General features: G+C 44.1%; 3 protein-coding genes across 3 annotated transcripts; 2 read left to right on the top strand and 1 right to left on the bottom strand.

Moving 5' to 3' along the window:
• The first annotated feature begins 1092 nt into the window (after positions 1–1092).
• Positions 1093–7720, top strand: LOC108025823 (1-phosphatidylinositol 4,5-bisphosphate phosphodiesterase gamma-1). The gene is made up of 4 exons (XM_017096475.3): positions 1093–2709; positions 3729–4209; positions 4271–5118; positions 5185–7720. Exons 1-4 carry the CDS (start codon positions 1399–1401, stop codon positions 6253–6255), a joined length of 3711 nt encoding a protein of 1236 aa, XP_016951964.1. The 5' UTR covers positions 1093–1398; the 3' UTR covers positions 6256–7720.
• A 245-nt stretch (positions 7721–7965) lies between these two features.
• Positions 7966–10745, bottom strand: LOC108025880 (splicing factor U2AF 50 kDa subunit). Its single transcript, XM_017096555.3, has 5 exons — positions 10578–10745; positions 9428–9991; positions 9280–9368; positions 9095–9217; positions 7966–8511 (listed from the first exon to the last, which is right to left on the bottom strand). The coding sequence occupies exons 1-5, from the start codon at positions 10588–10590 to the stop codon at positions 8050–8052; spliced, it is 1251 nt and encodes a 416-aa protein (XP_016952044.1). The 5' UTR covers positions 10591–10745; the 3' UTR covers positions 7966–8049.
• Positions 10746–11015: 270 nt separating this feature from the next.
• LOC108025881 (uncharacterized) lies at positions 11016–13150 on the top strand. Its single transcript, XM_017096556.3, has 8 exons — positions 11016–11745; positions 11804–11912; positions 11976–12111; positions 12172–12316; positions 12379–12455; positions 12516–12631; positions 12691–12805; positions 12869–13150. The coding sequence occupies exons 1-8, from the start codon at positions 11099–11101 to the stop codon at positions 12967–12969; spliced, it is 1446 nt and encodes a 481-aa protein (XP_016952045.1). The 5' UTR covers positions 11016–11098; the 3' UTR covers positions 12970–13150.
• The last annotated feature ends 233 nt before the right edge of the window (positions 13151–13383 follow it).

Here is a 13383-nt window from a genome sequence, read left to right as displayed (position 1 = left end):
TTTTTTCCTAAGAATTTACGCAATACTGTAAAAATAGTTTGAAATAAACATAATTTAGCTAGTGGTACGCTTGTAAAGGCAAATCGGAGAAAACTTGTTATGAGTTGTTTTGCGTATGAAGTGCCAAAGGGTTTTCGTGGGGAGTGAACCAAGTTTTTCAGAAATCAGATGGAGAGTTTCCGCTGAAAACTCATTTTTTGAGGTTAGGTATAGCTCAGCACTTGCTTCGATTTAGAATGCGGGGTTTTTTGAAAAATGGTACTATTTCTCTTATTTAATCTAAATAAACTTCCAAAATCTTGATGCTATCTAAAGTTGGCCGCTCAAAATTCTTGGGAAAAGTTGAGATAAGCCTTGTATAATCCGATAACAATCAACATTTGCCTAAGCTATATTTTTTTTTAATTTGTAAACATTTTTGAAATACAATAACAAGAAAAGAACCACAGTTTGTTTTGTGTCCAGATCTAGGGTTTAATTTCAGGGGCAGAAAATGTACATTTATCGTTGGCTTCAGTTATTTTTGTTATTACAAGGTAATTTTATAGCTTTTGACCTATAAAGTCTGGTTCATATACCTCTTTTTATAATTGTAAATCCATTAAGAACAGTTTCGCTCTAAATTTGAATCAAAAATGGAAAAGTTCATATTTTCAGTGTGACCAGCCTGTAAAAGTTCTATTCTCTACATAACGCCCTTTTCAGTAAGCTGATGATAAACATTCTTTTTACAAAAATTATTTTATTTTATTCCAATAAATAAATGAATAAACTAGCGAACTACTAAAACTAACAAAAATAACACTGTATACATACATAAATGGTTAAATGCTCTTTCTTTCTAGTGATGTCTTTAATATAACTTTGAACCATATGTGAAAATATGGAGTTATATAATTATTTGTTATTGTCTTGACTGGTTCTTGGGAAGAAATGAAGGGTTCGAGAACTATAGTTATAAGTTTTCCGAACACTCTGAAAAACAGCTGACGAACAGCTGGCCGAAAATCCCTGAACAGCGCAGTGGGAATACCCCATCCGAATCGGTTTTAGTATTTTTCCGAGCCATTGCAGCTGGCAACACTGGCGTTCCTCCAGCTGGCTTATCTTATCTGCCTTGTGGTATTTTTTGGGTCTTTTATAAATATTGCATTGTTAAACTGGGTTTTACGGTCCACTTCCCGTGATTTGTGCAGCAACCCAGTGGCAGAGAGCGGGCAGATGTTCTGCGAATAGTGGAGTCCATAGTTTGCATGCATTGCGATTAGTTTGTGGCGATCGGTTGGCGAGGCGAGGCGAGGAACAACCTGTGGCAGCCAGCAGGACAGGAAACACGACCGTAGTGGACACGATAGCGCGGGATTCAACAGGAGGAGCAGGAGCAGGAGCAGCAGCAGGATGAGCTGCTTCAGTGCGATGAGTGCCCCGCTGCTGGGCGAGATGGAGCAGACCATCGGGATGCTGGAGCGCGGCACCATAGTGACCAAGTTGTATGGGAAGCAGCGTCGTCCGGACCGCCGCCACCTGATGCTCATCCGCGAGACGCGCCAGCTGATCTGGGCTACGGTGGCCACCCAGACGCCGAGGACAGACTACGAGGGCGCCATCCAGCTGCGCGAGATCCGCGAGATCCGGGTGGGCAAGCACTCCAAGGAGTTCCGCCTGTTCGCCGACGATTGCCAGCGCTTCGAGTCCAGCAAATGCTTCGTCATCCTGCACGGCAGCCAGTTCAAGCTGAAGAGCTTCTCGGTGGTGGCTCTGTCGGAGATCGAGGCCGAGAACTGGGTGAGGGGCCTGCACTACATGGTCAAGGACACCCTGGGGGCGCCATATCCCCTGCAAATCGACCGCTGGCTGCGGCGGGAGTACTACCAAATCGAGAACGTCAACTCGCACTCGGCCAAGGCCACCGAACAGTCGCCGGCCCAGGTGACCATCAAGGACTTCAAGCTCTTCCTGGCCAGCGTCAGCTGCAAGATGACCACCGGCAAGTTCATGGAGCACTTCAACGAGGACGTGCGGCGCAAGCACGACCTCAAGTTCGACGACTTCTCGCGTCTGTATCAGAAGCTTCTGCTGCCCAATGGCTTTGCCAGCAATCTCTCAGGCTCAGGATCGGGTGGGGCCAACTTTCCCTACTCGGAGGACCAGCAGGTGGTACGGCCGGCGGAGCTGAAGCGCTTCCTGGAGACGGAACAGCGCGATGTGAGCTCCAGTGAGATCAGCAATGCGGCCATTGCCACCTTCATTCGGGACTTTGTGCAGGACGTGGAGCGGGACTGCCAGGAGCCGTATCTGACCTTCGCGGAGTTCGTGGACTTTCTGTTCTCCAAGCAGAACGACCTGTGGAACAGCAAGTACGACTCGGTGTTCATGGACATGAACCTGCCGCTCTCCTCCTACTGGATCGCCTCGTCGCACAACACCTACCTGACGGGCGATCAGTTCTCCAGCGAGTCCTCCTGCGAGGCCTACGCCCGCGCCCTGCGCATGGGCTGTCGCTGCATCGAGCTGGACTGCTGGAATGGGCCGGACAACCTGCCCTACATCTTCCACGGCCACACCATGACCTCGAAGATCAAGTTCATGGACGTCATCAAGACGATCAAGGACCACGCCTTCACCACCTCCGAGTATCCGGTGATCCTGTCCATCGAGCAGAACTGCTCCCTGGAGCAGCAGCGCAACATGGCGCAGGCCTTGATCGAGGTGAGCTGACCTAATCGGTCCTATAATTAGCTATTATTTGGCATTGCATACCATCTGGGGTTCTGCATGGATGCAATTCGAATCGCTCACTCGGAAAGTGAGTGCATTTTTGGCAATTGGTATGGCTTTGCTTGAATGAAATGATCAGCAAGTTCTATAAAAACAAATAAGACAAAGATGTATAGTATATAAAATAGACCCAAGAATTCGCAGCTATAGTTCTTAGTGATATAATCATTTGATCATTAAGCATTTAAGGAGTTGAGTCTCAAGAATTCGCGTTTTATATTTTTAATACAATATACAACGTTGGAGCGTCCATATGAGGTAGTTTTGCTAAGATAGTTCGATGAAAATGAAAATCAGGCGATATGCTTTATTACAAAGACCTGAAGAACTCGCGGCATAATTTTGTCAAGTTAATAGGAGTAAAGAATCTCCCTTTTATTTTTCAAAGCTGAATAGGACATGAGGACGACCATATAATAAACCATAAAATTATTCCTTTATTTATTCAGCTAAGTAGGATATTTTAACGACAAAGGCCATTTTATCGGGAATCTAAAGAATTCGCGTTTCATATTTTTAAGGCAATATAATGCTTTCGAAGGACTATATGAAATAGTTATGGTAAATAGCTTAATTAAAACGAAAAGCAAGCGTTATGCATCATTACAAAGACCTGTAGAATTAACGTCAGATATTTTTTTTTAAAGCCAAAGAAGAATATAAAACCAATGATATACTTTGGACAAATAGAGCTAAAGAATTCGCTGTTTTTTTTTTTAAACTAAATAAGAATTAAGATGAATTTAAAATGATACGCGACGTATTAGGTGTGGACCTAAAGAATTCGCGGTTCTGGTTTTTTCAAGATTTTGAATACTATGCTCTTAAATAAGATCGTTAGTTTTATCTCAGGATATAATAGAAAAAAACACGCTTGTTTAATGCACACAATTTTATATTTATTTATGTTTTAAGGACCACTGACTTTCATTTTCCTACCCTCCCTTCAGGTCTTTGGGGACATGCTGCTCTCCCAACCCTGCGACCGAAACGAACAGCACCTGCCGTCGCCATACCAGCTGCGCCGCAAGATCATCCTCAAGCACAAGAAGCTGCCGCAGTTCGACGATATCACCAATGGCATTTCGGGCACCGGATCGCTGGGCCACAGATCCTCGCTGGGCGGAGCGGGCGGCGGAGGGCATGGGGAGACGGATGGCGAGAATGTGCGCAAGGTGTTCAAGGAGGGGCTGCTGTACTTCAAGGACCCGGTGGACAAGTCCTGGAACCTGTACCAGTTCGTCCTCACCCACCAGGAGCTCATCTACTCCTCGGAGATCAACGAGTCGCGCAACGGCAACTCCGAGGACGACGACTTTGGACTGTCCTCCTCGTGTACCCTGAACAGCAACATGCAGCAAAAGCAAAAGGACACGTCGGCCAACGATGAGCTACACTTTGGCGAGAACTGGTTTCATGGCAAACTGGAAGGTAATCTTTTGGAACTTCATAAACAAGACATAAACTCATACTGTGATTGTGTACTTTGCAGGTGGCAGAAAGGAGGCGGATGATCTACTGAAGCAGTATAAACACCTTGGCGACGGAACATTTTTGGTACGCGAGTCGGCCACCTTTGTGGGCGACTACAGCCTCTCCTTTTGGCGGCGAAATCGACCCAATCACTGTCGCATCAAGCTGAAGCACGAGAATGGTTCCATCAAGTACTATCTGGTGGAGAATTTCGTGTTCGATTCCCTCTACTCGCTGATCGTTTACTATCGCAAGAACATGCTGCGCAGCTCGGAGTTCTCGATTATTCTCAAGGAGCCAGTGCCGCAGCCCAAGAAGCACGAGGACCAGGAGTGGTTCCACCCGAACACCACCAAGGAGCAGGCCGAACAGGGTCTGTACAGGCTGGACATCGGTTCGTTTCTCGTCCGACCGTCGGTGCAGAGCATAAACGCCTTTGTGATCTCGTTCACCATCAATCGCAAGATCAAGCACTGTCGGATCATGCAGGAGGGCCGTCTCTACGGCATCGACACCATGAATTTCGAGTCTCTGGTCTCCCTGATCAACTACTACACGCGCAATCCGCTCTATCGCAATGTCAAGCTCAGCCATCCGGTCTCCCAGGAGCTGCTGCGTCAGGCGCTGGCGGAGAGCGCCCAGGGCGACCACAGCCACAACGACAACGGGGCCTCCAACTACATGGGCTCCAACCTGGAGGAGTATGTCACCTGCAAGGCGCTCTACAGCTACAAGGCGAACAAGCCGGACGAGCTATCGTTCCCCAAGCACGCCATCATCACGAACGTGCAGCGGGACAACACCATGTGGTGGATTGGCGACTACGGCGGCATGATAAAGAAGCATCTGCCGGCGAACTATGTGAAGGTGAGATGGATATCTTTGAGATAAGATTGATTTATTACAATTTTCAATTTTATTCCACCCTTTCAGGTCATTGATTCCGCCACGGAGGACTACAACTCGTTGAACGAGGAGGGCACCGACGGACGCACCGACTCCATTGAGATATTTGGGGCTGTGGCCTCGCTCTTCGAGTCCAACGAGCCGGGTATCATCTTCAAGCTGCAGATACAAACGCCCACGATGCAGAATCCGTTTGTGATTGGCTTCGACAACCAGGAGACGGCCTACGAGTGGATCAAGGCCATCCAGGAGGCGGCGCTTATAGCCAGCCAGCTGGCCTCGGAGCGGAGGAAAAAGGAGCGCACTGCGCGCGTGGCCAAGGAGATGTCGGACCTCATTATCTACTTCCGCAGCGTGCCCTTCCGCGAGCACTCGTGGATCTTCCAGGAGATGTCCAGCTTTCCGGAGACCAAGGCGGAGAAGCAGTTCTTCCAGCAGAACACCCAGCTGTTCCTGTTGTACCATCGCAATCAGATCAGTCGCGTGTACCCGAAGGGTCAGCGCCTGGACTCGTCGAACTTCAACCCGATGCCCTTCTGGAACATTGGATCGCAGATGATCGCCCTGAACTACCAGACGGGCGACAAGGCCATGCAGCTGAATCAGGCCAAGTTCCGCAACAATGGCCAGTGCGGCTACATCTTGAAGCCGGCGTTCATGAAGTCGGATAACTTCAATCCGAACAACCCCCTGTGCGACGGCTTTGGCGAGGTGAAGGTCAGCATTCGCCTGATAGCTGCTCGCCACCTGTTTCGTGGCGGCAAGTCGAACAATCCACAGATTGTGGTGGAGATAGTGGGAGCCAGCTACGATACGGGCGTAAAGTATCGCACCAAGGTCAACGAGAACGGCTTCAACCCGGTGTGGAACGAGTCGTGCGAGTTCAACGTGCGCAATCCGCAGTTCGCCATCCTGCGCTTCGAGGTCCAGGACGAGGACATGTTCGCGGAGACGCACTTCATCGCCCAGGCCTGCTACCCGCTGACCTGTGTGCGCCAGGGCTACCGCAGCGTCATCCTGCGCAACAAGTTCAGCGAGGAGCTGGAGCTGACGTCGCTGCTGATCAATATCAAGATCGTAAATGCCACCTCGCCCTAGATGGATGCGTTGCGAGTGCCAGGAATGATTCCAAATCTGCTTGCTGGTGTGGATCGAGTGTTTGGGAAAGCAAACAGTGGTTGCTCCTAGGGAAAGCTAAGCTTTTCGCAACAGCAATTTGCCGAACTCAGCGCAAACATCCGCCAGTTCCATCAGACTATGACCTAAGACCTCATCCCACGACTCATTTACTAGTTTTGAAAGGGAAAAAGTTACCGAAAACTTTGACTAGTTTCTACACCCCTCAGAAGTTACTACCTTTTATAAGTAGTATTCCCATAAAAATCCAAATCATGTTAACCCTTGCTCTTCCATTATGTTGGCGTGTTCTACTAAATCGTCAAATCGTCTAATGTTTAATTGTGGTTTTTAAATTACTGTCGTTTAGTACTAATTTTACTAAAATATCTTTAATATCAGAACTGAGTACTATGGCTTTGATAAAATTATGCGAATGCTGTACGACATCGTTTTAAAACAACATATCAGTAGCAAACTTCGAAACGATTTAAATAATAGTAATCATGTCTTCCTGTCTTCATTTTACATTTCCTCAATTTAGTAAAACAGGAAATATAAGCATGTTGGTTCGTAGGTCATTTGAAAGCACCTTTTCAAAGTCTAAGTTTATGAAATAACACCTTTTCAGACCTTCTTCCTAGCACAAATACTCAAATCATCTTCGAAAGGAGTCATGAAATTAATAACTAAAACTGAAAAAGATAAATAACACAAGTGCCTTTAAACTGAACATAATCAAAAAATATAACTAAATTTGTTTGTAAAGCGTATTTAATGAGTTTGTTTTCTAACTCAGACTTGTGAATGCATGTTTTAAACTAATGTTTGAACCTTTTTAGGCCGGGATTCCCGGTGAAAATGATTTGACTTTTCTCGAAAGCAATCATTAATCACATTCTCTCAATATTTTTGAATTTCTATGTGATTAAATAATATCATTAAAATGTCTTTCCTCGCACGTGACTCTCCTAAACGGCAGGATCTTCAAATTCTAAACCAACCTAAGGAACGTCATTCTTTCTAATGCATTTTGTAATATAAATATACTATCACTACTTGAGTTAAGAAGTGCAACATTAATAAACCAGGACTTATACCCATAAAGTTGACAGATTTACCATCTGAAAATCGACACAACTCCATACATATCACATGTCTTGCATTTGCATTTATAACCACATATACGAACAACATTCTGCAGGACACACTAGAAACTGTGCAAATGATCATACTTTTTGCACCACAGATCTAAATAGGATATTTTCGCTTTTGAAAATAGGCCAATAGTTTTTAGTATATGTACCCAAAATGTATTTAAGCTGTACGTTCCGTTTTTAAGTGTATCTGTATATCTAATAGATGTTTTCAATTATTTTGTAAATGCCTTTTATGCATACATTATTTAATGCCAAATAAATATTTACCGGCGTTTGCTGTCTATATATAGGAAATGGTTTTAATTTTGGGGAGTCAGCGCCCATTAACAAGCACTTAATGTTGGAGGAACATACAAAAACGTTTCTAACCTCAAACTTACAAAGTTATCTGTCAAACGTTCCTCATTTTGACAGTTTTACTTGACATTTTGACAGATTTCGCTACCGCTATGATTTAAGTACAGTTACCACCACCCATGAATTATTGTTTCTTTTTCCAAAACAACTACTACTATCTCTTTCTAATTGCTGGTTGTTTTCGTAGTCAAATCGTTACTTTTATTGTGTGATATTTATTGGACAATCGGTGAATGTGAGAAATATGATTTACTTGTATTTAGAATTCGCGTCTATGGTATTTGTCAGGATCGAAGTACGATGTAACGACAACGCGATCGCTGAATTTCCTTCCGGTGAGTGCCTGCTGGGCCTTCTGACAGTCGAGCACCGAGTTGAATTCGACAAAGACCTTGCCGCAACCCGGAACCTCCACGCCCTCGATGGGGCGGGGTATCTCCACGCTCCGCACGACGCCGTACTTCGTGCACTCCTCCTTGATGTCCTCCAGTATGTCCTCGTACTCCTCCTCGTCCCGCAGTTCGTCCGGCGTGACCATGTTGAGCAAGCAGAGCACCTCGGTCGGCGGGCCGGAGGTCACCACGTTCGACAGGCCCGGCACTTGCAGCATCACGGACTGCGTGGTGTTGGCGGCGTTCTGCGCATTCTTGGCGCCCACACTGGCGCGCTGGACAATCAGTTTCTTGTCGCCCAGCTGCATGCCATTCAGGCCGGCAATTGACTGTGGATGGGAGAAGAAGATGGCAGGGGGAATGATTATTAATCAGCTCTGTTGAATAGTTGAACTAAATAAATAAAGACAGCTTTATTTATTGGTAATTTAACAAGTATTCTATACTTTCCTTCCTCTTTTTGTTTTCAGCCGTAGTACATTTCAATTTCTGAACTAAAATACCTATTATTCAGCTTCATTTTCGATTGTCTAATAATAAATATAAAAAAAATCTTAAAATTTTGTTGAACAATAACCATCTTTATCGATAAAAAGGCATTTATTTTTTAGATTTTAAGTTGTATATTGCCTCTCTTCATTCCTTTTTTTTTTCTTATTAATGATAACGCATTACTAGTTCTGTATTATTCTAGGAACTAGGAGAAATTCTCAATTATGATTACGAAATGCTAAATATATAAAATCTCATAAAGAATACATAGAAAACTATCTAAATTAATAAATCAGCATTTATTTTCAAGAATTCTTATGTTTTTAGAAGAAGTCTCAGTAGTTTAAGATCCCTGAGGTAGTTATCCTCTCCTAACCTCTACATAACCCATTAAAGACTGAACCCCAGCGTGTTTCTTACCTGATCTGTGATGCTTAGATCCACATATTCACAGAAGGCGTACCCTTTGCTTAACCCAGTAGCGGCGTCCTTAACGAGGTTAAATGCTCGAAGCTTGCCAAACGACAGAAGCAGTTCCTTAACCTGGGATAAAAAAACAGGTGAGTTAACAACGATATAGCATCCTAGAACGCTTGCCAACCAACCTGGTCGTCATTTAGATAGTTTGGCAGACCTCCAATGAAGATTTTGTGTGGCGAATCGGGGACCACTGTCGAAATAACTCCACTGGAAACTAAAGTGATACGATTAGACTTTTGATTTAAAGGATATCTAGGCCAAAGGTGGACCTACCAACAGCGGGCTTAATGGCCGGCGTATCCGTGATGCCGGGCATGGGCTGGTAATCATGCGGACGCCTAATCTTTAAGCTCTGACCCTTCAAATTGATGCCATCGAATGCCATGGCCTGGGTGGTCTCGTCGATGGACCGGAATTCGAGGAAAGCAAAGTTTTTGTCCAAATTGATTTGGCAGGCCAAGACGGGACTGCCGGCCGCCTGGGCGAGGCCAACTAAATGCATCTGTTGGTTGAAGAACTCCATCATCTCCTCCTCGGTGACGCCGAACGGAATGTTGCCGACATAGAGGCGGCGCGCCTGACGGGTGATTGTCGAACCGACCACGGGCACCGCCGTCTGCGGCGTATCCGGCACAACGCTGGCCGGGATTTGTCCGGACGCCTGCATGGCTTTGTACTGCATGGGGGTGATGTGCTCGAATCCCGGTGGCGGTACATCCCAGTAGAGCGACGGCTTGCGCCTGGAGTTCCGATGATGGCGGCGGTCCCGGGAGCGATCGCGATGGCGGTCACGGGAGCGGGAACGATGGCGGCGTCTCTCGCGATCACGTTCACGATCTGCAAAGACACGATGAGGTGGTATTTTAATGCAAATTCGCCATGAATTGGAAACCCCAAAAAATGCTGCCTGCACACTGATGCACGCACACATGTGTGTACATCAGCATGCAGACACGCATATACATATGCAAGTATGTTTTCCAAGCTAACTAAAGCATTTAGCACATGGCAAATAACAAAAAATGTGTTATTTGGCACTAAAACATGTTATTAAATGCACTTTCTTTGATAAAAACAAGACAAAACCAGGGCATTTTCGGTTAAACATATGTACATACGTATGTATGTATGCATGGGGTAGTAAAAAAAAAAAAAACAACCGGTCAACAACCGCAGATTTTTGTACTCGAGACTTTTATTTAACGCAACTTTCGGTTAAAGCCAGACCAAAAAAGGTCAGAAATGCGTTTGAGCCTTATCAAACATGTGTACGCACATATTTAATTGCACATTTTCCATTTCTTTGCTTAATATCATACAGTTTTACATATGTATGTATGTATACACATACATACATCTATTTATGCACACTTGGACATCAAATTCAGTCCAACCATTCAGTCGCACTTCGGGCCAAACTCACCATCATATCCCATTGCAGTGCTCAATTAAAATATATATCTCTTTAAACGAAAACAATTTTTAACTATACAAAATGCCGATGAAAAATGTATCCCACTATTGCGTATATTAATGCAAATGTCTATGAAACGATATAAAACAGAACACGTGAAAACCGAAGCACAGTGGAATGGAACGAGTCCAGAGTGCTGGGCACTCATCGAAGGGTGGTATTTTCAGGCAATCGTTTTATCGACTTGGTTTTCTTTTGTGAGGTGGCGAAAGTAAACAATCTTGATTAAATGTGCCTTAACTATAATATACAACCCTCTTCTCAACATAAAAATACGCAAATTAAGTTAAATAACATAAAATAACTGCGCATAGCGCGCAAAAATGGTAATATTCCACTATTTCCACCGTTCCAATTGAGAAGCCTGTGACGTCACTAGTATTCCGCCCCACCTTCTCAAGCATGCTGGATTTGTTTTGTTTTGCTTGAGAAAGAAAACCCGGTGTTTTTGCGATTTAAACTATTATATTATGAGCATTAAGGTGTATTTACCCCTCAACTACTATTACCTCAAGAAGCCCACGGATCTGTACGGCCAAGTACAAATAAACGAAGACAATGTCGTGGCGTACTACGTATTGGAGGCCTCCGATTTGGAGTTTCGCGACAAGGCCGTAAATCATGAAGCGAGCAATATGCGTTTTTTGGGTTCTATCCTGAGCGTGGACTTCAATGCAGACCAAAATCAGTATCTTAAGTTCAACATGCGACTGTGCTTCACATACAACAGCAGTCGGGCGAATATAAGCCTGGTTTACACCGGCATTACGCCAGAGTATCTCAAGCACATAAAGCTGATACTCTACGAGAAAGCCATGATACGAAATCTGTTTATTGGCGGGGAATCCGTGAATAGGCGATCCACAGAACACGGCGATAGCGATAGCGGCGCATGCGACTTTGTCGAGCTGTGCAGGCTCACACAATCCACGCTTGAGACCCAAAATATCGCAGGAAAACAGGCCAAAAAGAGTGTCCTCCATGGGCTAACCCTCATTGCCGACTTTCCCATAGCGATATTCAGATATATTGCTGAAAATGTGTTTGTCAACAGCATAATGGTTCATACCAGCATCTACAAGCATTTCAGGGAGTGGCAGACCACATGTGAAGAGGGGTAATTCAGTTTACCATAGAAGTTTTTACCCAATCTATTATAATCTTTGTGTCCATAGGTCTCGCCCGCCTAATATTGCACTTGACAGAGCTTTGGGGATCATACTGATGTTAATACTCTTCTCCCTAGCCACACAGCCGGGAGACTTTCTTATACAAATATCCCACGTAGGTCTGATATCTAAGATCTCATATCACATATTACATCCTACTATTTTACCCTTTTCCCAGTACGTTATTGACCAGCTGTACAGCCTGTTAAAAGTACTGGAGGGCAGTCCCATTGGCCTCAAGCTGAACATACACCTGAACAATTTCTTTCTGGACTGCTTTAAGTATCACATTGAATTGTGGTCGACATTTTTGGGTACGAGTTTAATCCTACTGCCAAATCAGTTTGTATTGATAGTCTATTTTACTTTTACAGACTTTATCGAACCCTTGGTGCGACAAGTTTTCTTGGCCATTGGAGCCTTCGGCTGTTTGGGTCTTACATTCCAGATAGCGCTACTAGAGGACCTTATATCCATTATTGGGTTGCACTCGCATTGCTTCTATATCTATACCAAAGTGTAAGTTTTGCTAATATAGATAAGTACTAAGGATAGATTTTGACACCAAATAATCTCAATAGGCTCTACAATGTGGAAAGAAAAGGTCTTTCGGTACTGTGGCAGGTGGTTCGAGGAAACCGGTACAATATTTTAAAGGGTAAGTTTGGAGATACAATAGCTAGAGGAGTTTTAAAGAGTTTAATACCTCCACTTTCAGGTCGCACTGAGTCCCATAACTATATGAATCGTCAGTTATATCTTGCAACCATATTTTTCTCCGCCATTCTGTTCTTATTTCCCACAACCCTCGTCTACTATGTAGTTTTTGCTGCCGTAAGCTTGAGCATTACTACAGATCTATGACTTTGATATTGACATTCTGATCTTTAAAGCTCAAGGCGCTTACTTTCGCCACTCTCAGCATCTTTGAGTTCTTCCGAAGACAGATACTGAGTCTACCGATTGAAGGGTGTATGAGACCGTTCTTAAAAGGATGCCATGATATAGGTGCCTCTCAAAATAAGTTCTTTACAATTATAACGAGTTTGTAATAATGTTTCTATTTCTCAGATTGCCTGCAAATCAAGGATGTCTCACCCCAAGAAAGCGCCTTTCTGATACATAAAAATCAGAAAATCAGCGTGACCGTGTACAAAATTACAGCTGTGTGAACCAAATATATAATATTAAAGAAAATGACTAGCAGAACGTATAAATGTTATAATTAATTTATTATTTATATAAATCTTATTTGTAGTTATAGGTGTCATAGTCTTAATCGAGCCTTGTAAAAAACTTTCTGTTTTTAAATATAATATGAGATATAAAATAATAAGTTATAAGATATCTATTAAATCTATATTGTGCCCTTTTTGCAGCATTTTCCATCGTTTTCGCCAACATTTCGGGCGGAATAGCGGTTATTTCTTCACGAATGTTGTCCTTGAGCTCTTCTAGGGTCCTTGGCTTGAATTTTGTACGGGAACAAATGCAAATCGCGAATAATCCGTTGTAAAGTGGACCGAGCCATGCCCAACTGCTGAGAACGGCGTTTTTGGGATGTTCTTGGGGACATCTCAACACTG

Source organism: Drosophila biarmipes, chromosome X (genome assembly GCF_025231255.1).
Source record: "Drosophila biarmipes strain raj3 chromosome X, RU_DBia_V1.1, whole genome shotgun sequence".
Classification (NCBI taxonomy): Eukaryota; Metazoa; Arthropoda; class Insecta; order Diptera; family Drosophilidae; genus Drosophila; species Drosophila biarmipes.
Note: the sequence above shows the minus strand (reverse complement) of the source record. Positions and strands in the feature narration are given on the sequence as shown.

Excerpts from the sequence above, each read along its gene's own strand:
- LOC108025823 (XM_017096475.3), top strand. The coding sequence starts at position 1,399 with ATGAGCTGCTTCAGTGCGATGAGTGCCCCGCTGCTGGGCGAGATGGAG. Across the intron at positions 4,210-4,270 it reads GTTTCATGGCAAACTGGAAG|GTGGCAGAAAGGAGGCGGAT; the intron begins GTAATCTTTTGG and ends TGTACTTTGCAG. Across the intron at positions 5,119-5,184 it reads TGCCGGCGAACTATGTGAAG|GTCATTGATTCCGCCACGGA; the intron begins GTGAGATGGATA and ends CCACCCTTTCAG.
- LOC108025881 (XM_017096556.3), top strand. The coding sequence starts at position 11,099 with ATGAGCATTAAGGTGTATTTACCCCTCAACTACTATTACCTCAAGAAG. Across the intron at positions 11,913-11,975 it reads TTCTTATACAAATATCCCAC|TACGTTATTGACCAGCTGTA; the intron begins GTAGGTCTGATA and ends CCCTTTTCCCAG. Across the intron at positions 12,806-12,868 it reads AAAAGGATGCCATGATATAG|ATTGCCTGCAAATCAAGGAT; the intron begins GTGCCTCTCAAA and ends TCTATTTCTCAG.
- LOC108025880 (XM_017096555.3), bottom strand. Across the intron at positions 9,218-9,279 it reads ACTATCTAAATGACGACCAG|GTTAAGGAACTGCTTCTGTC; the intron begins GTTGGTTGGCAA and ends TTTTTATCCCAG. Across the intron at positions 8,512-9,094 it reads ATCTAAGCATCACAGATCAG|TCAATTGCCGGCCTGAATGG; the intron begins GTAAGAAACACG and ends TCCCATCCACAG.